This window comes from Pelophylax lessonae (genome assembly GCF_965119305.1).
Source record: "Pelophylax lessonae genome assembly, chromosome: 9".
Lineage (NCBI taxonomy): Eukaryota > Metazoa > Chordata > Amphibia > Anura > Ranidae > Pelophylax > Pelophylax lessonae.
The window spans coordinates 203276425-203304045 of NC_138776.1; the positions used below are offsets into that span (position 1 = coordinate 203276425).

Genomic DNA, 27621 nt, shown 5'->3' on the forward strand with positions numbered 1-27621 from the left:
TTGGGCTCTGTGACAGGCACAGAGATCAGGGTTTCAGCTTAGCTGAAACTCCTGATCTCTCCCTGCCTGTCTGACAGAAGACTCGCCTGCTTTGTTTACATAAGCAGGCAGGTCTTCTGTCAGTTTCTCTGATGATCGCGGGAGGCCAGCGGCAATCTAAACGCAGCGGGAGCGCGGCTCCGGAAGGCGCGTGCGCCGCCGAGACTGTGTGCACAAAATCACGTAGATCTTGATTTTGCGCAGCCGAGCCGCCCTGCCGCAGTATATCTGCGTCAGAAGAAGGGCAGAAGTCACATCGTGGCCTCCGCCTCCCATCAGCCCGCCCAGAAGACACTTAGTGCCATGTCCCTCATCGTCTCCTGCTACCATACTGGGCCCCGTGGTCTCAGTGTGAGTTACACCACTATATTGGATGTCACTACATGTGCTACGGTTTTAACCTCTATGTGAGTTACTACTGTTTAATTTGTTTATATTAAATACGATTGCACTCAGAGGCGCTCTCCTCTCCTTCTTTTATCTGCTTATCCAGAGTTGGCTTCACTCTACCGGGAGAGCTTTTGCCCTTTGCTGCTGATCCTCCACCTGGAACCTTCATGGACCATGCAAATGGACTCTGATACAGTCCCCTAAATATGTCCCTTATTTATGTCCCATATGTATGCACATGGACATTGATACACCCTTTGTTTTATATATGACCACTTCTCATGTCCCTTATGTATTGCCTTGTTCTGATCCATTTTGCATATACCTTAAGCGCCAACACCATGTGTCTTTTTTTACGTCACTTCCTGGTAGGGATGCTAGGACATAATGGCGACGCGTTGCGGAGCATGCGCTCCTTCTTCAGGCTGTAGACTGCCTGCAGCAGGGGTGGACGCTGCACCTGTCTATGCCGGGTGCACTGCAGCTGGATGGCCCCATGTACAAGAGGACTAGGATATCTATCCTCTTTTCAGGGTGTGTAGCAACTGTCAGGCATTCAGGAGATGATCCATCTGACTCCCAACTGCCTTTTTTTTTCTAAATGGCAGTTTTCAATGGAAATAGCTGAAACTACAAATCAACTGCTTGGCTTGTGGTTGCGGTGAGGCCCCATGGACCTGAATGGCCAAGCTTGACAGGTGGTGCCGCTACCTGTCAGCTCTACATGCTGCATTCTATTTGCTGCATATTTTAGTGTGTTAATAGCCCTCTCCAGCTGAATTGTAGGCCTTAGGTGGGTGGGGTAAAACTGCAGCTAAGCTGCATGTTTTGTGGGAGGGGGAAGTTTGCTTTAATATTGGAATATTTCAGCAGTAGCCTATGGTTTTTTTGAGGTAGGTGGCTGCAATGTACAATAGCTTGTGTAACACAAATCTGCGTGTGAGTAGAAGAAAGTTGGTTAGGCCTTCAGATTATTGGCTGTCATCCAACCACCATCCGAAGTCTACCCTGGCAGACACAACGTAACATCTGGAAAGGTGGGTTTTTTGACCGTTGTGTGCATGCCTATTTCTGCTGTAACTGAAGCACATTGCTGGAATTATGATTTGTTGTGTGAGACTTTTCCCACACATTATTGACTGTAACAAGAATGTCCGCATTCTATCAAAGACGTTAATTCATTGGAATGCTCTAGTGACCTGTATTCCAGTGACAGTTGGTAAAGTCTGTACTGTGATCATGACTCATTGCCAGGCCCCTAGAGTTTTGTAGGAATTAATAGGATTAACCACTTTAAAACCGGAAGATTTTGCTTGCTTAATGGCCAGGCCCTATTTTGCGATTTGGCACTGCGTGACTTTAATGGGCAATTGCGCGGTCGTGCGATGCTGTACCCAAACAAAATTGACATCCTTTTTTTCCCACAAATAGAGCTTTCTTTTGGTGGTATTTGATCACCTCTACGATTTTTATTTTTTGCGCTATAAACAAAGAAAAAGCGACAATTTTGAAAAAAAAAACAATATTTTTCACATTCTGCTATATAACCTTCCAAAAAAAAATGTAAAAATCAAAATTATTTAACATTTTAGTCCAATTTGTTTTCTGCTACATATTTTTGGTAAAAAAACCTATGGGAAAGATTTGTGTCATTTTTATTGTTTGATTTTTTTTTTTTTTTTTTTTATACTAGTAGTGGGGGCGATCTGCGATTTTTAGCAGGACTGCGACATTGCGGCCGACAGATCGGACCCCTAACTGACATTTTTGACACTTTTGGGGGTACCAGTGACATTACTACAGTTATCAGTGCTAAAAATATGCACTGTTACTGTAATGACACTGGCAGGGAAGGGGTTAACCCTGTGGGTGATCACGGGTTAAATGTAAGCCTAGGGGATTGATTATAACTGTGGGGGGGGGGGGGGGGGTTGGGCTTGTGAGATGACCATAGAGACATGTGATCCTATATAGCAGGATCACATGAGCTCTGTGATCATCACAGGGAGAAGGACAGACGGCTGTGTTTACATCAGCCGTCCGTCCTCTGTCAGCGGGGAGAGATTGCGAGTGGCCGGCGGCCATCAGAGCCACCTGACAGTCACGCCAGCTTCTACGCTGACGAGCGGGGGCGCGCCACCGCTAGCTCGCCCCCTAGCTCCTCCCAGGCGAGCGCCTTACATGTACTGGACTTTGCCTGTGAGAGCCAGCCTGCCACAGTACATCTGCGGCGGCTGGATGTAAAGTGGTTACGTTTTATTTTTTAATAAATTGCACACCTTTTATCCGGCTTTAAACTTCTCCACAACAGTATCTCGGACCTGCCTGGTGTGTTCCTTGTTCTTCATGATGCTCTCTGCGCTTTAAACGGACCTCTAAGACTATCACAGTGCAGGTGCATTTATACGGAGACTTGATTACACACAGGTGGATTCTATTTATCATCATTAGTCATTTAGGTCAACATTGGATCATTCAGAGATCCTCACTGAACTTCTAGAGAGAGTTTGCTGCACTGAAAGAAAAGGGGCTGAATAATTTTGCACGCCCAATTTTTCAGTTTTTTATTTGTTAAAAAAGTTTGAAATATCCAATAAATTTCATTCCACTCCATGATTGTGTCCCACTTGTTGTTGATTCTTCACAAAAAATTACAGTTTTATATCTTCATGTTTTGAAGCCTGAAATGTGGCAAAAGGTCGCAAAGTTCAAGGGGGCCGAATACTTTCGCAAGGCACTGTATATACAGTATGCAGTCGGCAAGTGGTTAAAAGTGCTCGTGCTTCCTCCACCACATAAAGATGGCCTCTCACCACAAGGTCTCATCAGCTGTTCCCCTAAAGGGAAAAAATAAGCCGCACAGCCGTATCTGGAATCATTCCTTTAAACTACTTTGTATGCAAAGCTAATCTCCACTTACACATTCATATATGCTTTGAAAAAAGAGGGAGATATCTAGTGCTCTCTGCTTGTAATCAATTTATTGTAATACAAATAAGAATGGTACACTCACAAAATGAGCACATATAGCTGTGCGGGCTTTCCTCGTGTATCTGTGTCTCAGTTAGGAGCTGCCTGCCGAGTCTCATCTCACTGGAAGTCTCCGCCCCTATACACGTTACGTCATACGTGCGACACGATCGACTTCTTCAATAGGGGTGGTTTCGGTAGGGGTGGCGTTTCCTGTATATAAATTTGTGGATATGCAGTGATAAGCATAGGTTGTTATAGCAGCTACTTGTATTCACAGTATTTGTTTTTTCAGTTAAGGAGATGCATTTAGTTGCGCAGATTTTATATTTATTTATTTTTGATTTATCACACAGCCATCAATGTCTAAACCGCTGGCAACAAAAGTGAGTACACCCCTAAGTGAAAATGCCCAAATTGGGCCCAATTAGCCATTTTCCCTCCCCGGTGTCATGTGACTCATTAGTGTTACAAGGTCTCAGGTGTGAATGAGGAGCAGGTGTGTTAAATTTGATGTTATCGCTCTCACTCTCTCATACTGGTCACTGGAAGTTTAACATGGCACCTCCATGGCAAAGAACTCTCTGAGGATCTGAAATAAAGAATTGTAGCTCTACATAAAGATGGCCTAGGCTATAAGAAGATTGCCAAGACCCTGAAACTGAGCTGCAGCACAGTGGCCAAGACCATACAGCGGTTTAACAGGACAGGTTCCACTCAGAACAGGCCTTCGCTTGGTTGACTAAAGAAGTTGAGTGCTCAGTCATATCCAGAGGTTGTCTTTGGGAAATAGACGTTTGAGTGCTGCCAGCATTGCTGCAGAGGTTAAAGGGGTGGCCAGTCAGCCTGTCAGTGCTCAGACCATACGCCGCACACTACGTCCAATTGGTCTGCATGGCTGTCGTCCCAGAAGGAAGCCTCTTCTAAGGATGATGTACAAGTAAGCCCGCAAACAGTTTGCTGAAGACAAGCAGATTAAGGATATGGATTACAGGAACCATGTCCTGTGGTCTGGTGAGACCAAGATAAACTTATTTGGTACAGATGGAGTACAAAGACAAGGTTGTCTTGCCTACAGTCAAGCATTATGGTGGGAGTGTCATGGTCTGGAGCTGCATGAGTGCTGCCAGCACTGTCAAGCTACAGTTCATTGAGGGAACCATGAATGCCAACATGTACTGTGACATACTGAAACAGAGCATGATCCCCTCCCTTCAGAGACTGGGCCGCAGGGCGGTATTCTAACATAACAACCCCAAACACACCTCCAAGCCAACCACTGCCTAGCTAAAGAAGCTGAGGGTAAAGGTGATGGACTGTCCAAGCATGTTTCCAGACATAAACCCTTTAGGGCATCGGTGAGGCATCCTCAAATGGAAGGTGGAGGAGCGCAAGGTCTCTAACATCCACCAGCTCCTTGATGTCATCATGAAGGAGTAGAAGAGGACTCCAGTGGCAACCTGTGAAGCTCTGGTGAACTCCATGCCCAAGAGGGTTAAGGCAGTGCTGGAAAATAGAGGGCCCAATTTGGACATTTTCACTTAGGGGTGTGCTCACTTTTGTTGCCAGTGGTTTAGACATTAATGGCTGTGTGTTGAGTTATTTTGAGGGGACAGCAAATGTACACTGCTATACAAGCTGTACACTCTCTACTTTACATTGTAGCAAAGTGTCATTTCTTCAGTGTTGTCACATGAAAAGATAGAATAACATTTTTACAAAAAATGTGAGGGGTGTACTCACTTTTGTGAGATACTGTAAATCAAAAATCTGTTGGTACATGTTATATGCTTTTTGCTTCTTTGCTAATTACTTTGAGCTTGAGGAAAGACAAATGTTCTCTGATGCAAGCCATGTTTATATCAGTACAAATAAGGCGGATTACGCTTGACCTCTAAGGCGTGTTCTTCTGTTAAAGTGCATGCAGATGGAAATTATTTGGCAGCTGATATGGCATCATCATTGTTTGCTTTGTTCCAGCAGCATAACCTTGTTCTTCTGAAATAGAAATCATTTTATTATTGGCAAACAAAAGGGGAGGGGGGCATAGGCAGAATGTACATTATTTGTATGTTTTTTTTTTTACTGTCGTCTTGATTTTCTTGACTACAATACTTTGTGTAGCCAGATCTCCTAATTGGTACGCGTTTCTTTTATAGCCCATCTGAACTCTCTCCATTATATTTCGCCCCCAGCAGCATAACCTTGTTCTTCAGAAATAGAAATAATTTTATTATTGGCAAACAAAAGGGGGGGGGGGGCAGAGGCAGAATGTACATTATATTTTTTATTTTTTTTATTTTTACTGTGCCATCTTGATTTTCTGGCTACAATACTTTGTGTAGCCAGATCTCCTAATTGGTACGCGTTTCTTTTATAGCCCATCTGAACTCTCTCTCTCCATTATATTTTGCCCCCCCCCCCCCCCCCAGGATACTTCTAGAGCATTGTTTGCTAGATCCCCAAATTTTCCCAATCTGGAATGGGCAAATAAATAAATAAATAAATTTGAATTGGGTTTCAAAGTGACACTTAATTTTGCTTTAAAAACAAATTTTATTCAAGTATGTATTCTTAAAGCCCAACTCTGGGAAATCCAAAAATTCTCCCTTGCAGTGGGGCTGCGCCCGCATTACATGGGTTAACTGCTCATTTAGTCTAGGGGAAAACAAAAGTATTTTTGCACACGATCTTCTTCTACCTCAGCCGACGACCCCCCCCCCCCATGCTCCGCCAGTGGACGACCCCCCCATGCTCCCCCCGTGGACTGCCCTCACTTTCAATATGGGGCTTTTAACCAGACATTGGTCTTGACGACATCAAGGCCTTAGACCTATGGAGCATGGGGGAGAAGACACTGCGGGGATCAGTCTAGCAGCATGAAGGAGCTAAGGACCAGGTAAGTAAAACTAGTGTTACTGTAAGATAAGTTACCAGTGAAAGCTCCCATATAAGTACTTGAACAGGCTTATTTTGAAATATAATTCGAAAAATGTTTGCTCATTTATGAACATTGAGTAATGATAGGACTGGACATGGGTTTCTCTATAAAGGCAGAAGAAAACAAACAGCAGGGGTGTCCGTTTACAACCGGCCACTCGCAGAGCAGAGCAGGGCTGTTCATGACCGCTCTGTTGAAAATTAGCAAACATAGACCTGTCATCTGCCCAGCTCTGCTCTGGTCAGCAGAGGATCAGCTCACAGACCCCCTGCTGATCGGAATGGAAGGCGCTCATGTTAAAGGGCCTTTAAATAGAATCCAAAAAGTGTACATTGATCAAATAAAATAAGCACATTGAAGCTAGCATGAAACAACATGGATGGGGAACATCTGAGACCAAGCAGCTGTGATCAGTGTGAGGCTGTAGGCGTCACTGAGCAAACAGGAGCCAAAGACGACAGGGCACCAGCCAGCTCAAGGTATGGATAGTAGCAGCAGCGTCCTCAAGAGAGGGAACATGCGTGACATGTTTTCAGGGACTTCACCCTCTTTTTCAATGTATTTGAAAAAGAGAAGGAAGTCCTTGGAAACGCGTCATGTGCACTTCCTCTCCTGACATTAACCAGGCATTTTGACAGCTGTCATCTTCATGTGCGGCTGAGAATGCCGCCGCTACTATCCATACCTTGAGCTGGTTGGCGCCCTGTCATCCCCTGTCTCTGTTTGCTCAGTGATGCCTACTGCCTCACACTGATCACAGCTGCTTGGTCTCAGATGTTCCCCATCCTTGCTGTTTCATGCTAACTTCAATGTAAGTGTGCTTCTTTTTTAAAGTGATTGTAAAGTCTATTTTTTTTTTTTTTTAAATACCAAACATGTTATACTTCCTAATTCTGTGCAGTTGGTTTTGCACAGGGCAGCCCAGATCCTCCTATTCTCGGGTCCCTCTTTGCTGCCCCTTCCTCCTATTGAGTGCCCCTACAGCAAGTAGCTTGCTATGGGGGCACCCGAGTCGAGCTGCAGCTCTGTGTGTCCATTCAGACACAGAGCTGCCATTCAGCCCTGCCCCCTTGCTCTCCTGATTGGCTCACTAACTTTGACAGCTGTGGGAGCCAATGGCCCCGCAGCTGTATGTCAGCCAATAAGAAGGGAGAGTCCCAGGACGGCCGAGGAAATCGCAGACATCACTGGACAGAGAGGGGGCACAGGTAAGTATTAGGGGTGCTGGAGGGGCTGCTGCACACAGAAGGCTTTTTATCTTAATGCATAAAATGCATTAAGATAAAAAACCTTCCTGACTTTACGACTCCTTTTTAAAAAAAGGGATTTTTATTTGATACTGCCCTTAGCGCCCTACTATTTGTTTTGTTCTGCGTTGAGTTAAGCCTACTCAGATTTTCTGCGGGAGGCAGAGGTTCTAGTCTCGGTCCCTTCTCCTGCTTAGACATCCAGCCATCGATTACTCTTTCTTTTATTCATCCAGTTGCCTCATCCTTTCCTCTACCCTGTTGATGATTTACAGATACAGATGAAGGTTTAATGGACTACATGTCTCTACACTAAACTATCGTTCGATTTTCATGTGTACACAACTTTTGACATCAGGCTTTTCAAAGGGACAAACTACAAAATGTTTCTTGTACGTGAACAGAACAAACGATTTTCACGTAATGTGTACGGTTTCTGTATGAGAAAAATTGGATAGGAAAGTCTGCGCATGATCAGAAACAATAAACAACAAAAAAAAGCCTTTGTCGTTCGAGAATTTTCGTACCAATCCTCGGTTTGGACCTGCTGTGAAATATCGTTCATTCAATTTTTTTATAGTCTACTGGGCTTAAGGCTTACCAAGACTCAATTTTTTTTCAATTTATATTTTGAACATCAGTGTGTGGCTTCTATATTGTTTGATGACCGGAAATCAGTAGGAGGAATTGATTTTTAAACAAATCTGCTGTCTGTTAAATCTTGAGGTTTTTCTACCTTCAGAATAAACCCAGATGGTCTTTTTTGTTTGTATGACGTTATCTTTATTTATACTCCGTAGACTGTCTACAGACATGTTTTAATAATTGACAACGCTTACTAATTCTTAAAGCAGACCTTCACTCTCCTTTTTATAGATGCATAACCCTCAACCTCCCCCTTCTGTTAACACATTTGGAAAGTCTTCTTTTTGAGTAACAAGTACCTTTTCCATCAGGTACTTGCTCCCATTTTTTTACTCCTTTCCTAGGCTATGATGTTTGTCCAGTGACACATGATGGAGACACATTAGTCAGGTACAGTCTGATGTGGTCACTATCTGAAAGCCCACCCTCGTCTGATGTGGTTACTATCTGGAAGCCCACCCTAGTCTGATGCGGTCACTATCTGAAAGCCCACCCTCGTCTGATGTGGTTACTATCTGGAAGCCCACCATAGTCTGATGTGGTCACTATCTGGAAGCCCACCCTAGTCTGATGTGGTCACTATCTGGAAGCCCACCCTAGTCTGATGTGGTCACTATCTGGAAGCCCACCCTAGTCTGATGTGGTCACTATCTGGAAGCCCACCCTAGTCTGATGTGGTCACTATCTGGAAGCCCACCCTCGTCTGATGTGGTTACTATCTGGAAGCCCACCCTAGTCTGATGTGGTCACTATCTGGAAGCCCACCCTAGTCTGATGTGGTCACTATCTGGAAGCCCACCCTAGTCTGATGTGGTCACTATCTGGAAGCCCACCCTAGTCTGATGTGGTCACTATCTGGAAGCCCACCCTCGTCTGATGTGGTTACTATCTGGAAGCCCATCATAGTCTGATGTGGTCACTATCTGGAAGCCCACCCTAGTCTGATGTGGTCACTATCTGGAAGCCCACCCTAGTCTGATGTGGTCACTATCTGGAAGCCCACCCTAGTCTGATGTGGTCACTATCTGGAAGCCCACCCTCGTCTGATGTGGTCACTATCTGGAAGCCCATCATAGTCTGATGTGGTCACTATCTGGAAGCCCACCCTAGTCTGATGTGGTCACTATCTGGAAGCCCACCCTAGTCTGATGTGGTCACTATCTGGAAGCCCACCCTAGTCTGATGTGGTCACTATCTGGAAGCCCACCCTAGTCTTATGTGGTCACTATCTGGAAGCCCACCCTAGTCTGGTGCGGTCACTATGTGAAAGCCCACCCTAGTCTGATATGGTCACTATCTGGAAGCCCATCCTAGTCTGATGTGGTCACTATCTGGAAGCCCACCCTAGTCTGATGTGATCACTATGTGAAGCCCACCCTAGTCTGGTGCGGTCACTATGTGAAGCCCACCCTAGTCTGGTGCGGTCACTATGTTAAAGCCCACCCTACTCTGATGTGTTCACTATCTGGAAGCCCACCCTATTATATGCCATGTAGGAATCAGTGGAGTGCATGCATGGAAAAAAGGTAATGCAGGAGATCAACAGCACTGAGATGCAACAAAATATGAAAAAGGCGAAAAGTATTTTATTAAAAAAATGTTTTAACGCACAGCTTTAAAAGTCAAATTTGATCCTTGTATGGGCAGCTTTATTTGTATGTTCAGCCTTCATCATCACATATCTGATTGCATAGTTTGATCAATGCTTGAGGAGATCGTAGCCATATTAGTGCACTTGCGATAGAAACAATTGAATACTGTCCTAATACTTTTTTTTTTTTGCAGTTTATCTCCTGCAGTACCTTTTTTCCCATGCATGCACTCCACTGATTCCTACATGACATTTACAAGGGTGGGTTTCAAGATAAAGACCACATCAGACTAGGCCTGACTAATGTGTCTCCATCATGTGTCACCGAGCAAACATCATCACCCTGGCAAGGAGTTATTTGCACTAACATACAATTTTTCAGGACAAGCTTTCAGGGTATGTCCCTTTTTGATCCAGCTCCCCTGTGTCAGCCAGTGGTGACTGCAGGGGAGAAGAGGGACTGCCGACAATGGCTACACCATGGGAGCCTCTGGTTGACATCATCACTTCTGGTTTCCCCAGCTGTTGTTGGGCGCCCTCTCTATTCTTCTGCAGCTGCCGCTGGCTGACACAGGGGATCACTTGACCGTACCGGAGCAGGCTAAGAATAGATAAGCTCATCAGTATAAATAGTATCATGGACAGTACTCAATAGTTTGATCAAAGTTCTACAATAAGGCGAAACTTTCTGATTATGCCCAGATGCAGTGTTTGCCAGTCAGTAGAGATGGGCTCAGCCATGTTCGGTATCCTAGTCCTAACCCACCTGCCCGATCCCACCAGGAAGGAAAAACTGCACACCACTAATCACAGGCATTGAGACACTTCTCGGTCTGCAGCTGCACAGACTGGGAGTGATCTCAATGCCTGTGTTTAGCAGTATGCAGTGTCGGCTTCATGGCAGGATCGGGCAAGTGGGTTGGGACTAGGAGCCGAACACGCCTGAGCCCATCTCTACCAGTCAGCACTAAAAGCGTTTTGCCTAGAAACACTTTAAAAATAGATCCTATTGTTTAAATGAAGCTTCATATTCCTTGTCCTATTCAGTAATATAACAGATCTGGCTATCATAATTCACTATTGTGCTGTTAGATAACAAGGAATAAATGGCTAACAGGAGCAAAACTCAGTTGCCCACATCCTTGAAACTTTCTTTTGGATAATCCTCAAAACATCAAGAGGAAGATTGATCAAGTCATCAATTTACTTTGTGGTTGTTTCAGGTGGATGCCGAGCATTCCAAGGATGATGTCATCAAGGATCTTACTTCATTAGAAGTGGTGAACGTGCCCATATAGAGACACGTTTACTATATTCTAGTTTAATGATTTGAAAATTAGAATCTTGTATAAACTAGTGTGTACAGAACATTATCAGTCATTCTCATCAGCCATGAATCACATGTGATGCTGCTTCTTCAGTAATAAGATTTTGCATAGCACTTTCTCCTAACTTCCCTGTTTACCCAAAAATCAATTTAAAAGTAGAATTCCAGCTAAAGTTATAAAAATGCCCCCTCGGCCTCCTAACGCCTATACTAACTTTTATAAAAAAAAAAAAAAAAAAAAAGATCTATATATGTATCTGTTTTCAGCCCTCTTTGGTTCGGTCATGAGATCCAGCTCCCTCGTGCCAGCCAGTGGTGGCTGCAGGGGAGAGGAGGGACCGCCGAGAACGGCTGCATCATGGGTGCTTCTGGTGCACATCATTGCTTCTGGTTTTCCCTGGCATTGTTGGGCATCCTCTCCATTATTCCCCTGCAGCTGCTGCTGGCTGACACAAGGGATCACTTAACTGTACCGGAGCAGGCTAAAAATTGGTGAGCTCATCACAAAAGTCATGCATTATTTATCCCACAGAGTCTTACATGTAAAGATCTATGATAGGGAAACAGGTTCACTATGTCCACCAGCAAGAAGACATTCCCTGGTACCCCCCACTCACAGGGCTGCAAGGCTCTTCTCCCCCTTTTTTGAGCTGACCTGTAAGTATTAGGGCTACATGCCCACATTTTTTCCCCTGTTTTTCGGAGTTACCCATTTTGTATATGTTAATACTCCGGTATTTTCTTATCATCTTTTCAGATTATTTTTTGCATCTATTCCTGAGGAAGTGGGCATGGATCCACGAAACGTGTAGAGTTTTAGGATGCCTAGAAATGTGTGTATCGCTATGTAATTTGCAATCATGCATTTCTATCTGTCAACATCGTGTATTTCCATCAAAACATCATGTATACAAACATCAATAGATATTTTTTATGAAATTATAGTGTCTATGATGATAACGTATTATGGATCAGCTCAAACTTGCTTTTTAACTTGCCTTTTATTACGTCTATAGAATTGTTACTATGAAATTTGCTATTATGCAATAAATTTGTAATCACGTGTACTACTGAGTTTTGAAGTGATTTGCCTCATTTAAAGTCCCCCTATTTGTGTATATATATTTGGGATAGAGGCTTATCACTCATGGTGCTACAGACAACGTCTATTTCTCTAGTTTAAGAGAAAAGCAGACTGTGTGCAATAAGATCCTTTACTTATGCAAATAAATTGTGAAAGTAATACAAAATAATCTATTGAGATAAGAGCACATGATTTGGCTGTTCTGCTCTTATTTCAAAATATGGAAAATAGGTCACTACAGAGGCTCAAGTTAGTAGCATATGGTGTAATCTTATGACACTGGAAGTAGATTTGCTCTGCTAAACACTTATTAGGCAGGACACACGGAACTATTTTGCTATGAATCAGCCTGAATGGATGGAGGGAATAGTGGAGAGCGAGAGTTGTCACTTGAGGGTTCCAACTTTAGTGTGCCTCTCGAGTCATGGTGGCACTGGAAGTGACATTTAGTAGAAGTAAGGATTGCTACAAATTAAAGTAAAATTTGCCATGACTTCTGCTTTAACCACCTCCCACCTGGGCCATTGTACATATATGGCCGGGTGGGAGTCTCGTCCTTCTGATCGGACGTTCCGGAACGTCCTTCAGAAGGAGAGAGATCGCGCCGCCGCGGGCACGCGCAGCGGCGCGATCTCGATGTGCCTGTGTCCCTAGGACACAGAGCAACAAGATGCGGCAGGAGGGCCCTGTGATTGGCCCTCCTGATCACATGACGGCTGTGTCCAATCACAGCCGTCATGTAATGTCAATACAGCCGGTGCAGCCCTGGTGGAAGGGGGTGCCACTAGAGCCACCAGAGATGACCACCATGGATGTCCACCATGGCCACCAGGGATGGCAAACAGGGCTCAGAGAGCCTGCCAGTGGTGCCCCCCCTATCAGTGCTGCCCACCAATGCCATCTATCAGTGCTGCCCACCAGTGCCCGTTATTGCCATCTATCAGTGCCGCCCACCAGTGCCCATTATTGCCCACCAGTGCTGCCTATCAGTGCCCATCAGTGCCGCCCATCAGTGCCACCTATCAGTGCCCATCAGTGCCGCCTAACAGTGCCCACCAATGCTGCATATAAGTGCTATCTATCAGTGCCACATATCAGTGCTACCTATCAGTGCCACCCCATCAGTGCCACCCCATCAGTATCTCCTCATCAGTGCCTGTCAGTGCGGCGTCATCAGTGCTCATCAGTGCAGGAAAAAGCATATCTATTTACAAAATTTTATAACCTAAACAAAAAAAACGTTTTTTTTTTTTTTTCAAACTTTTCTGTCTTTTTTTATTTGTGCACCAAGAAAGAAAAAACCTGGCGGTGATCAAATACCACCAAAAGAAAGCTCTATTTGTGGGGAAAAAAATACATAAATTTGGTTTAGGTACAGTGTTGCATGACCGCGCAATTGTCATTCAAAATGCAACAGCGCTAAAAGCTGAAAATTTGGTCTGGGAAGGAAGGGGGTTTAAGTGCCCAGTATTGAGGTAGTTAAATATAAGAACCACCTTGGACCAAAATGGTAATTCTGGGAACCAGTTTGAGGTTTAAACCCATCTCTGCAATATTATATCTATATAGGTTCTGGCCGTATTTTTCACTGTTCAGACAGTTTTGTTAATATACACTGAAAACATAGTGCCAGTGCAGATGATTTAGTGGTGACCAAGAGTATGGTGAGATTTCAGAACTTTCTTGTATAAAAATCATCCCAGAACAAAGGCCCTTTAAGCCCCGTACACACGTACCGATGGTCGGCTTACAAATGTTCCTCTTTTCTCCCCGGGATGTCGGTGTCTGCTGAAAAGTGCAAAGACAGCACAAGGACAGCACAAGAATTTTGTCCGCCGACTGCAGAAGTGATGTCATGTAATGGTTAACTTTCCCTGTGTATTCTATTTTCTGAGCATGCCCAGTCTTGCAAATCTGCGGTCTGTCGGCCGAATTGTGTACTGACAGGCGAACAATCGTCCGTTCTGGTGTCGGCATACAAAAATTTTCATGTTTGCAAGAAAGACTTTTGTCCGCGGATTGTGCGCAGACATCTGTCGGAGGCACCATACTAACACGCGTACAATCGGCAGATCCTTCGTCCACCGACGTTTGTATGCCGACGATCGGTACGTGTGTACGGGCCTTTAGTTCCAGTTGGACAGAATGTAGAATTTGTTCAAGGTGTAAGAACTGACATGCTTTTAGTTCCATTCAATGGGCACAATTCACTAAAGCTTAAAGCCCCGTACACACGCGTCGAAAATTGGCAGGGAATTTTCGGCCAACGTCCGAGCTGCCGATTTTCGGCTTGTTAGTATGATGCTTCCGACAACCAACTCCGACTTTTCGGCCGAAAAAAATCTGGTGTGCAGACTATAAAATTTTTGTTGGCCGTCAACACAATGGCCGATTTTCGTGCAGTCAGTACAGATTTCGACAGACAAAAATCTGATGAGCAAGTCTGGGCATGCTCAGTGAAGAAAAAACACAAAGAAAACAAACCAACACATGACATCACTTCTGAAGTAGAATTTTGTTGGCCAAAAAAAATTTGTGTGCAGTCTAGGCACATTCCAACCAACAACACACAACTTGGACAAAAGTCGGACGATCGGTCGGCCGATAATCGTTGCGTGTGTACGGGGCTTTACTCATGCGTTATGTCGGTCACGTGATCACTTAACGCTTGCGATAACGAAAATGTCAATTTACTATCGCTCTTATGCGGTAATGAACAGAAACACCAAAAATGGTCAGTAAATAGCGCATAAAAAGGCATTAAAGTCAATTTACTAAAGGAAATAAATACATACGGTAATTAAGTACTCCTCCAAGCTTGCGATAACTATGCGGTAACAAGGGCAATGGTCAGACCCCCCCCCCCCTTCTCCAGTGAATGTTTTAAAAACAAAAAAGGGCTTATATGCAAGTAACTGGCCATAAAAGGGATATGGGGGTCTGGGTAATGCCCCGGGGGACATGTATTAATGCAAAAAAAAGTTTTAAAAATTATCGTTTTTTCGGGAGCAGTGATTTTAATGATGCTTAACTACATCCCATCCGCGCTACAGCCTATATACGGCTGCAGCGCGGACTCTAATTTTCGGGAGGCCGTTTTTAAACGGCCTCCCAGAAGCAGGCTCCCCGCGCGCTCCCGCGAGCGCGCATCGGGGAGAATCTGTGTCGGCCGTGTCCCTTGGACACGGCCGATCACAGATCGTGGTGAATGGCCAATCACAGCGGCCATTCACCCTGTGATCGGACCATCCAATGAGAGATGATCTCATATGTAAACATATGAGATCATCTCTCATCGCCGGCGCTCCTTCCTCACACGGAGCCTGCAGTGTGAGGAAGGAGGGGGAGCCTCACAGCGCTGGGGACACAGAGACATGTAATCAGGGCACTGATCACCAGTGCCCTGATTACTGCAAGGTAAAAAAACATACACACATTGCCCCCAACAGTGCCCACAGTGCCCGCCATCAGTGTCCCCCATCAGTGCCCACAATCAGTGCCCATAGTGCTGCCAGTCAGTGCCCATCAGTGCCTGCTCATCTAGGCACTGATGAGCACTGACTGGCAGCACTATGGGCACTGAGTGTGGGCACTGATGGCGCTGCCCACCAGTGCTCATCAGTGCCGCCCATCAGTGCTCATCAGTGCCACCCGTCAGTGTCCATCAGTGCCATCCGCCAGTGCCCATCAGTGCCGCCTCTCAGTCCCCATCAGTGACGCCCGTCAGTGGCGCCTCTCAGTGCCCAGCAGTGCCGCCTCTCAGTGCCCAGCGTGCCACCTCTCAGTGCCACCTCTCAGTGCCCAGCAGTGCCGCCTATCAGTGCTCATCAGTGCCGCCTATCAGTGCCGCCTATCAGTGCCGCCTATCAGTGCCGCCTATCAGTGCTCATCAGTGCGGCATATTAGTACCTCCTCATCAGTGCCCATAAGTGCCACCTCATCAGTGCCCATAAGTGCCACCTCATCAGTGCCCATCAGTGCCACCTCATCAGTGCCCATCAGTGCCGCCTCATCAGCGCACATCAGTGAAGGAGAAAAATTTATTTTCAAAATTTACTCGCAGAAAATAAGAAAAACTTTTTTTTTTTTCAAAATTTTTTGTCTTTATTCTTTTTTTTTGTAAAAAATAAAAAACCCAGAGATGATTAAATACCACCAAAAGAAAGCTCTATTTGTGTGAAAAAAATGATAAAAATTTCATATGGGTACAGTGTAGCATGACCGCGCAATTGTCAGTCAAAGTGTGAGAGCGCTGAAAGCTGAAAATTGGCCTGGATGGGAAGGGTGTTTAAGTGCATAGAAGGCAAGTGGTTAAAGTGCAACAATAAAAATGAAATATTCCTTTAAATATAGTGCCTGGGGGGGTCCCCTTAGTCTGCTTGTAAAGTGGTGCATCTGTAGCATATACAGAACATGCTACAGGAAAACTGAGGTTTATAAAGAAAATAAAACGAGTCAAATCACATTTAAAATGACCTGTGATTATAATTGCCGACACAAGTCTTTTGACATTTTTAAAAAGAAGAAAACAGCGTGGGATCCTCCCAAAATCCATACCAGACCCTTATACGAGCATGCAGCCTGGCAGGTCAGGAAGCGGGGAGGGAGACGAGCGAGTGCCTCCCCCTCCTGAACCATACCAGGCCACATGCACTCAACATGGGTGGGGGGGGAGGGTGGGTCTTTCTGCCCCCCCCCCACCCCAAAGCACCATGTCCCCATGTTGATGGGGACAACTGCCTCTTCCTGACAACCCTGGCCTGTGGTTGTCGGGGTTTGTGGGTGGGGGGTTTATCGGAATCTGGAAGCCCCCAGATCCCACCCTCCCCATTCACCAAAAAAGTGTACAAAAAATATACAGGAGACAAGTTTTTGACACATCCTTTATTGAAAAATTAAAAAATAGTGTACCCCAATGTAAATCCATCGTCAATCACGCTGCCCGCCGACCCGAAAAATAAAACAAAAAACACTATGCCTTCTGGGTCAGCCGCCGGCCAAATGCCTCCTCTCCGCTTTGACAGTTGTTATATAGGTAAGGGCGGGGCGACCTGGCAATGTCACCCGATGGCTCGGCCCCTTGTGATATCACTGACCCAGCATGCACTGGTCCATGACGTTCCAAGGGGGACAGGGCCCAGAAGGCGGAGCATTTTTTTTCGGGTTGGTGGGTGGCGTGATTGAAGATGGATTTACATTGGGGGGCACTATTTTTTTATTTTTTAATAAAGGATATGTCAAAAATTCGTCTCCTGTTTTTTATTTTTTTGTACACATTTTTTTTTTTTGGTGAATGAGTAGGGGTACTAATGCACTAGAACTGCACAATTCTGGATAAAATGAGAATAATCATTTTTTTACTTAGAATAAAGATCACGATTCTCGGCGTAACATCATCTTTTACATAATACAAAAAAATTGGGCTAACTTTACTGTTTATTTTTTTTTTTAATTCATTAAAGTGTATTTTTCCCCCCAAAAAAAACTGAGTTTGAAAGACTTCTGCGCAAATACAGTGTTATATAGAAGATTGCAACGATCGCTATTTTATTCTCTAGGGTCTCTGCTAAAAAAAAATATATTTATAATGTTTGGGGGTTCTAAGTAATTTTCTAGCAAAAAATACTGATTTTAACTTGTAACCAACAAGTGTCAGAAAAAGGCTTAGTCTTTAAGAGGTTAAACTGCCCTCACTTTCAGACGGAAGTTCATTCCTTTGATCTAAAAGAATGAAATGATACATTGTAAAACATTGTGTTTATAGTTATCTAGCAGCATTATCAATGTTAATAAACATTTGCTAGGGCTCTTTTTTTTTTTTTTTGACAGCTGTGGGTGAGCAGAGAACAGCTCTGTAAGAATCGAGGACATGCAGTTTTAAGATCGTGGGGGGGGGGGGGGTAAATCGAGATTGCGTTTTTTTTTTTTTTTTTTTTTTTTTTTTTTACGATTAATCTTGCAGCTCTCATATGTACCCAATACCAATTCACATGGGGGGGGGGGGGGATCTGGGGGTCTCCTTGTTAAAGGAGGCTTCCAGATTCCGATAAGCCCCCTGCCCGCAGACCCCAACAACCACAGCCCAGGGTTGTCCGGAAGAGGCCCTTGTCCCCATCAGCATGAGGACGAAACAATACATTGTAAAACATGTTTATAGTTATCTCCCAGAGATGAACAATGTTGATAAACATTGGCTCTTTTTTTTTTCTTACAAAACGGCTCCGCTCTGTATGAATCGTGGAAATGCGGAATTGTGAGGGGGGTGGAATCGAGATTGCAATTTTTTTTAATGAATAATCTTGCAGCTCCAGTTTGCAGTGATATAAAGAATAGTTGTTCTTAAAGCCAAAACTTTTTTCTTCATTTTGCAATGGGATTGGTTAAAACCACTGCCATTTGTGCCCCATTATGAAGATTTCCCTTCATTTTTTTTGTCCTTTTAGACAAAACAGGAAGTGAGAGAAAATCACTCTAAAGTAAAGTGTCTCCAAAACAAGTGCCCCTAGTGAAAGATTTTCCCTAATTTTTAGTCTGGGGGACTTTGGTCACCGAAACAAAAAGAGGGGGGTCAATTTCCACATTGGGGATACAGCAGTAAAAACCTTATTGGAGTTCTAACTCTTTACCGCTCTAACACTGCTGTGTATATAAACAAAAAATTGTCATTAGATACACTTTATTTACTTAAACTCTCTTGTTTCCAGGCCTACGTTTTTATTTGTCTAAGCTTAGTAACAAATTTCATGTTTCAGAGATGTGGATTTTTCCGGAATCTGAAATCTTCAGCATGGGATTGTGGTCCGTCAGCATCGGAGCCCTGGGAGCAGCAGTAGCTGGAATAATACTGGCCAACACCGATTATTTCCTTTCTAAAACTGAGAAAGCCACTCTACAATATCTAGGAGACGCCGACCTACAGACTATATCAGATGGTAATGTTAATGAATGTTAATGGACACTGTCCACTGTCTCGATTTTTCCCTTGCTTTTCAAATGTTTGTAATTCACACGGGCTTTCCGTATGTCCGCAAATCATCCTATTTTTTTGCGGATGATTTGCGGACATAATGTAAGTCTATGGCATTGCGGATGTCAGCGGAATACCATCCGCTGACATCCGATTTCCTTCCTTTCAGTTCTGTTCCGTTTTTTCGAACGGAACAGAACCCTATTTTTGTTCCGTTCAAAAAACGGAAAGGAAGGAAAATCGGATGTCCGCGGTGTCATCCGCTGACATCCGCAATCCCCATAGACTTACATTAGGTCCGCATATCATCCGCAAACGGATGGGGTGATATGCAGCCCTACGGAGCGGATTACAGAAATGTCATCCGCTCCGTGAAAAAAAAAAAAAAAAAGGACTGCAGCGGACCTTTCACACGGAAAGCCCGTGTGAAAGAGCCCTAAGTGCTAGAAAACGGTTTCATTGCTTCTGAATATTCCATCACAAACACACCATACCAGTGACATACTGTATTAGACCTACTGGATTTTATTTATAACCGTGCCAGAAGAACGATTGTCACAGACCGTCTGTATTGCGCATAGCAATCAATTTGATTTTCACACCCATTCCCATACTTCATAAAAAAAAAAAGAAAAGTAATGTTTGCTGTTAGCATTGGGACCTCCATTATTCTTACTCACAGGGAAGGGTGGTATAGAGTATTGCTTTTCATAGTTCACTCCAATGCAGGGGTCTCCAAACATTCTAAACTAAGTGCCAGTTTAATGTCCTTAGGACTTTATGAGGCCCATTGGGAATACAAATTGTCCTAGTGGCAGTAAAAATAAACAATGCATCTTTTGTGCCAGCGGGAGGAATAGTGCCCCAACATTTATATCAGTGAGAGAAATAGTGCCCATAATTCAGGGATCTTCAAACTACGGCCCTCCAGCTGTTGCGGAACTACACATCCCATGAGGCACTGTAAAACTCAGACATGACTAGGCATGATGGGAATTGTAGTTCCTGAACAACTGGAGGGCCATATTTTGGAAACCCCTGCCATAATTGGTATCAGCGGGAGGAATAGTGCCCATAATTAGTATCAGCGGGAGGAATAATGACACGTCATTTGTATCAGTGGGAGGAATAATGTCCCAATATTGGTATCAGCGGGAGGAATAGTGCCCATAATTGGTATCAGCGGGAGGAATAGTGACACATCATTAGTATCAGAGGGGAGGAATAGTGTCCTCTGATTGGTATCATTGGGAGGAATAATGTCCCATTATTGGTGTCAGTGGGAGGAATAGTGTCCCATCATTCAGCTTCGGGTGTGGCTGCTGGAAGGTTCTCTGGCTGTGTGTCTGTTGCTGCTGCAGGTGATCTGTGTAAGAGGGTGTGAGGTGAAATCCCTCCCAGCTCTCCTGGCCCCCTTCTGGGGAAGCCATGGAGGCCAGCAGGGCCTCTCCTGCTGGAGGCTCTCAGACATCCCCTGGGCGGATGGATGGCACCCCTGCTCCTGTGCAGCCCGTGGTTGGTGATCTCTCTGCACCTGGTGAGGATGAAGATGCTGGATCCATTCGGGAGCGAGTGGTGGCCGGGATCAAAGTCCTCAATAAGGAGAGAGACAAGCTCTACAAGCTTAGAGCGGATTTAAAGCGCCTGAGAAAGCAGCGTGAAGGCTTGTTCAGCAAGAACCGTGGATCAATGGATTCAGAGGTCCAATTAGCGAAAGTCCGTGTGGATCATCAAGAAACTATTGTGGCCATGATGGAAGGCAGGGATGGTCCCTTCAGGGAGAAGTTTTGCAATGAACGGAGGTTTGCAAAGATGGAGGTGGAGGAGGAGACCCCCGGTTCTGACCCCCTTCCCCCTCAAGGTGAGGTAAGCAGCCCATTGCCATCTCAGGGCTCAGGAGGCATGTTGAAAGTTATACAGGTAATGGAGTCTCCAATGCAGGAAGATCAGCTGGTGTTTGGTGATGTGGAGGACTTACCTGAGAGTGTGCCTGATAAAGTAAAGTATATAAAGCCCCAGCTTACAGATAAAACAGTTTTTGTGCCTTTTAGCACCTTGCCTAATGATGGGTTTCCTAATGACACTCCGGGTGATTCCCCTATGCTCAGCAATGTTGTGCCTGCTGCTGATGTCTCTAAACAGGAAAAGTTGTGTTTAAAAAATGACATTTCTGCTGAAGAACCACAAAACCCAGAAGAGCCGATTAACCCCCCTTCTGCTGAGCTTAAAACTATTTCAGTCACTGTTGAACAGGACTCTACAGCGCAGCAGCAGGAAACATCTGGTACTGCATCAGAAACAGTTATCCCTAATAACATTGCAGGCATGGTGGATCCCACCATTATATGTGGAACTGATAATGCTGCTTGTTTAGGCCAAGCTGGTAAAAATAATAATAGTAGTGTACCTGATAATGTGACATCAGTGTGGGGTCTTGGCCCTAATAAGCCTACATTTGCACAGGTGGTAAGCTGTGCTCCTGGCAATATCACCAAGCCAGGGTTACAATCAAGGAGGAGCTCTGCTTCTAATCAGGGTTTTCCCTCGCGGGCTGCCACTATGAGCACCATTGGATCTGGTATTGGATCTATGGCTTCTGCTGGGGGTCCAAGGCGGAACGTAGTCCTCCTTAAATGGGAAGGTGGTGCAGTCCCTCTAGCAAGGCGTATGGTGGTGGACCTGATCTTAGATATGGGTTTTGGGGCTAATGACCTATATGCCCTGATACATGTGGCTGGAAGCCGGGAATACACAGTTAGTTTCACCAGACCAGAGGGTCTTGACTTGTTCTGGGAACGATATATGGCTCGGTGCAGGTCAAGACCCGAATGGGAAGGTCTGGTGCCAGTGGCAGTTTCCCAAAGGTCAACAGTGAAGAAAATTACTATTGTCCTTACAAATGAGAGTGTTCCTGCTCGGGACTTAGAGGTCTGGTTGAGAAATTATGGGGATGTTTTGACCAGGCCGGATAAAATTCATGATGAGCGTGGCATCTGGACCGGGGGTTGGTCGGTAACGGTCAGGTTGGCTAGGGATGGGAATGTTGTCCGTCACCTGCCCTCCTCTGCCTTTATAGGGAGGGATAGGATGACCATTTTTTATCCCGGTCAGCCAAAACTGTGTCACCGCTGTGGAGAAAAGGGGCATTTTAGCTCCTCTTGTTCAGCTCTGATCTGTTCAGTGTGTCGGGGGCAGGGTCATGTGGCCAGGGACTGCACCCAGGCGATAAGGTGCAACCTGTGCCTGCGCCTTGGCCACCCCTACAGCCGATGTCCTGAAGCCTGGCATAATATGGATAGAGAGGTGATAGATGATCTGTTAAGGCTGGACAGGATGGAGGATGAGGCCCCTGTTGTACCACCCTCCTCTGCGGTGACTGACCCCCCTGGTCTTGTGCAGGATCCCTCCCTAGTCCCTGTGCCCACCCCTCCTGTATCTGTAAGTTTTCCTTCTGTGTCTGTCCCTGTGTCCCCCCAGCCTACTGTACCGGCTCCTCTTGTGTCAGAATCTGCCAAGTCTGTGCCCCCCAAGTCAGTTATTCCCGATAAAGCTTCCCTTCCTAAGTGTGACCTTAAAGAAGCCCCCCACCCACCAGGAGTGGTAGAGGGTACCAAAAAGGGTGCTGCTGCGGCTTCCTCTGTAAAGAAGTCTTCTGTGAAGACTTCAAAGAAGAAGAAGAAAACAAGAGATGAAAGCATCTCTGAATCTGACCTTCAGTACCTGGAGGAGAGAAGGAAGGTTGTGAGGCGGAAGAGACAGACGGTGAGGACGGAACAGGGACAGGATGCCTCAGTGACTGTCTCCAACCGTTCTAGGGCTTCTGCTTGGGATATCTCCTCATCTGGGGATTCTTCTGAGCAGAATTCAGAAATTGAAATGGAGTTGGAGGAGGCTTCAAGAAAGAGAGAGGCTTCTGGTGATGAGCAGCAGAGGGGAGCTAAGAAGCAATCCACCCAATAACCCAAATGGCGGTTCCCCCTCCGTTAAAAGTGGTGACAATAAATGTCGCCAGCATTAAGTCGATAAGAGCTCGTTCTATGGCCTTCTTTTTGTTCAGCCAATTAGATGCTGAAATTTTATTTTTGCAGGAGACTAGGCTCACCTCCTTGGCAGATATTCATATGGCCAAGAGAGAGTGGAGGTATGGTCCATCTTACTGGTCTCTTGCGGCCGAGCCTTACGGCGGGGTGGCGGTGTTGTTTAAAACCGGCATGGTAACTGTCCGGCGGGTTATTGAGGTGGAGATTGGGAGATGTATGGTCTTAGACGTTCTTGTGGGAGGGCAGGACCTGCGCCTAATTAATATCTATGGGCCGCACACAAAGTGGGACAGGAAATGCCTTTTTACAAGGATCAAGCCATTTCTTTTTACATCCCGGCAAGTGGTTTTTGGAGGTGACTTTAATACTGTGACTAGGCCCAAGGACAGGAAGGACTTCAATGACCGGCTGGGATATGATAGCGTTTTTTTAAATAGTATGGTTAGGGATGCTGGTCTTGTGGATGTGCACATTAAGCACCTCCCGGATGACACAGGGTTCACCTTTCATCGAGGTAATAGTCAGAGTAGGATAGATAGGTTTTTTTTGAAGGAGGCCTCTGCTTTCTCACCCCCAGTGGTGCAGGCGGTGGAGTTCTCTGATCACTGTATGCTATCTGTGGTCTTGAATGCTTCAGATTTCCCTCAGAGGGGCAAAGGCATCTGGAGATTAAATTCGACTCTCCTTGAGGAAGAACATGTTAGACAATCCTTTGAGGAATTCTTTCAGGCACAGGTGACCATCCTGGACTTTTGTAGCAGCAAGGCTGAGTGGTGGGAGCTGACCAAAAAGAGGATTGCTGGATTCTTCAGGGGCCTAGCCAATAAAAAACAGTTTAATAGATACATGACCTACCAACGTTTGCGGAGGAAGCTGGATATTCTTGTCTCGAGAGGAGGAGATCCTGGGGCAATCTCTGAAGTGAAAATCCTCCTCAGGAAGTGTCAATATGACCGGCATACCTCTTTGGTTCTGGAGCGGGACTATGGGAAATACCACTCGCCTGACCCTTACCAGAACTGCAAACAGGGTGTAGCTGTTAAGATGGTCGTTGGCCTTAAGGATAGTACAGGTTCCTTGACAAAGTCCAGGTCAGGGATCCTGGAGGTCGTGAGGTCTTTTTATGCTGAACTTCTTGGGAGGAAGGAGCTTGACCGAGACAAGATGGAAAGCTTTTTGGACTCTATTCCAGGTCTAAATGGTGGAGATGTCCCTTTGATGAATTTGACAGAAGAGATCACAGTTGAAGAGGTGACGAGGGCAATTGAACAGCTTGCCATCAAGAAGTCACCTGGACCGGATGGTCTGACGGCTGAGTTTTACAAAGCCTTTAAGTCTATTCTGGCCCCACATTTGGTAGAGATTTTTAACAGTTGTCTTGCTGAGGGGGTGCTTCCCCCTTCCATGAGACACTCAGCTGTGATTCTTCTTTCAAAAGGTAAAGATCCTTCGATGATTGAGAATTGGCGCCCCATCAGCCTTCTCAATGTCGATAGAAAGGTGCTGGCGAAGATACTTTTCTGGCGCCTATCGGCAGTAGCAGAGTCTTTGCTTTCTCGCCATCAGCACTGTTCGATCCAGGGTAGGAGCACCTTCACAGCGGTTTTAGCTGTCCGGGAGGCCTTGGAGCAGTGCAGGGCTGCAGGCTGGGGAAAGTATCTACTGGCATTGGATCAGGCAAAGGCTTTCGATCGTGTCAACCATGAGTACCTGTGGTTGCTCTTTAGTAAGTACGGTCTGCCGGGTGGTTTTGTCGATTGGTTAAAAGTTTTGTATAAGGGGGCAGAAAGCTTCCCTCTTGTTAATGGTTGGGTTGGACAGTCCTTTGAGGTTGGTTCTGGGGTGCGCCAGGGTTGTCCGCTGAGTCCCCTGCTCTATGTGTTTGCAATCGACCCCTTCATCAGGAGGCTAGAGAGCAGCATGTTGTGTGGGGTACCAGTGGGAATCCCGGGTGAGCCGCCTTTGAGGGTTGTTGCCTATGCGGATGATGTGTCAGTGATTGTCACTGGGACAGATGAAGCGGAGGAGGTGGTCTCTCTGACATCACGGTACTCTGAAGCATCAGGCTCCAAGATCAATCAGGAAAAGAGTGAAGTTTTTTGGATGGGAAAGGAAGGTGAGGGGTTTGATCTCCCGGACACTTTTCCAGTGCCCCAGGAAAAAATTAAGATATTAGGCATTGAATTTGGACCTGGCGATTATGGCCTCAAAAACTGGGAGGGCAGGCTGGAAGTTGCCAATACTAAGGTGGTCAGCTGGAAGAGATGGAAGTTATCTCTGAGGGAAAGGGTTGATCTGATTAAGACTTACCTGATACCGATCTTCTTGTATGTCAGCCCTGTCTGCATCTTGCCAGTGTCTCTCTATGCTAGGATCTATAGTGTGTTCTTCCAGATGCTGTGGGGGAACAGACTGAACCCCATCAAGAGGAATGTCACCTATCTATCCAGGAGGGAGGGTGGCTTAGGTATGGTCAACCCCGTTCTTTTCTTTTCACTGCTATTTCTCAAGTTTAACATTGGTAGTATGCTTGCAGTGGAACCTCCTGGATGGGCAGGCATGTTTAGATCTTGGTTTAGGCCTTTTCTGCGACTTTGGGAAGAAGGTGGCCAAGTGAAGAATCTCAGGGGTCATCGTGGTCAGCTCCCAGCCTATGTCGCTCCGTGTCTGAAGTTGCTGCGGCAGTGGCGACTGTCGGCTGAAGATCTCAGATCCGCTCCGAGGAAAGTCCTTATGAGCCGAGTCTTGAGTGAAGTCTTTCATGACCCACTGGCCTTAAGGGATTGCCCAGGCCCAATTTTGAGGGAAGGGTTAAGATTGATTAATTTGGCTAGAGTCCCCCTTAAATTCAGGGATCTGGCCTGGTTGTGCTTCCACGGGAGGCTCTATGTTCGGGGCAATTTGAAATTCCGCAGTGGGATGGATCGTGGTTGTCCTCGGGAGGAATGTGCAGGTGAGGAGGAGACTATGGACCATTTTCTGCTTCGTTGCCCTTTTAACATAGAGGTATACAAACAGGTTGGGCGGGCCCTCGGTGTTCCTTTCCTCTCCAGGCTGGGTTATGCTGAGTGGGTGTACGGAGCATTCAATACTGGTGGGGGCTTTTGTTTGGATACACTTTTTTTAGTTAGTTTAGTAGTCCGTTATTACACATGGAACGCACGGTGTCAGGTCACCCTTCGGCGTAAAATCCTTCCTGTTCAGGTGGTGGTGTGTGACATTCTGCATGAGGTGGGGAAGATTCGGGCGCTTGAGAGAGACAAGTGGGGTCAGAGGGCTTGGCTGAAGGCGTGGAGGGGTTTCAAGCCTCCCTGACTGCCAGGAGTCTCTTTCCCGGGTGTGGCTTTCTGTCTCTTATCACCCTAGATTTTTTCTTAATGCTCAGTTTTTGATAAATGGCTGCATACATAGGTGATGGGTTGTGCCTCTTAGGCCCTCTCTGCTGCTTTATGTAAATAGTTTTCTAAGAATGTTGGAAGTGGATTATGTATATATTGTATATATTCTGCACATGGATGTGAATTCCTTTGTTTTTTTTTTTTGTTGGAATATTGTACTATAGTTCTGTTTTTTACTTTTGTATAAAATATGTTGCTTGATTCTTTTCAATAAAAGATCAATAGTGTCCCATCATTGGTATCAGTGGGAAGAATAGTGCTCCATCTATGGTGTCAGTGAGAAGAATAGTGCTCCATCATTGGTGTCAGTGAAGGAATAGTGCTCCATCTATGGTGTCAGTGAGAAGAATAGTGCTCCATCATTGGTGTCAGTGGAGGAATAGTGCTCCATCATTGGTGTCAGTGAGAAGAATAGTACTCCATCATTGGTGTCAGTGAAGGAATAGTGCTCCATCATTGGTGTCAGTGAGAAGAATAGTACTCCATCATTGGTGTCAGTGGAGGAATAGTGCTCCATCTATGGTGTCAGTGAGAAGAATTATGCTCCATCATTGGTGTCAGTGAAGGAATAGTGCTCCATCATTGGTGTCAGTGGAGGAATAGTGCTCCATCTATGGTGTCAGTGAGAAGAATAGTGCTCCATCATTGGTGTCAGTGGAGGAATAGTGCTCCATCATTGGTATCACTGGGAGGAATAGCTCCCCATCGCCGATGTCAGTTTGAGGAATAGTGCCCCATTGTTGGTGTCAATGGAGGAATATTGTCTTGTATAAGTAGGAGGAATAGTGACCCAAAGGCCAGATAAAGGTAAGCAAAAGGCCACAGTTTGTTGAACATTTCTCTAATGCTTAAAAAATCTTCTTGTGAGATAACCAGTACCTCTTATTTTTGGTGGTGCTCATTATTGCACTCTAAAAGAGGAAAAGCAAACCAAATTTTACAAGTGATTCTCAAGTTTAGTAATGAGCTCAGACATGTTTGA

At 45.4% G+C, this 27621-nt stretch overlaps 1 protein-coding gene across 1 annotated transcript in view; it reads left to right on the plus strand.

The window, feature by feature from the left end:
* PRXL2A (peroxiredoxin like 2A) overlaps window positions 1-27621 on the plus strand; it is a 90279-nt gene that overhangs the window by 17790 nt on the left and 44868 nt on the right. Inside the window, exon 2 of the mRNA XM_082268022.1 lies at window positions 18987-19166. Coding sequence (XP_082124148.1) covers window positions 18989-19166 — 178 coding nt within the window. The 5' untranslated portion in view covers window positions 18987-18988. The remainder of the gene's footprint in view (window positions 1-18986; window positions 19167-27621) is intronic.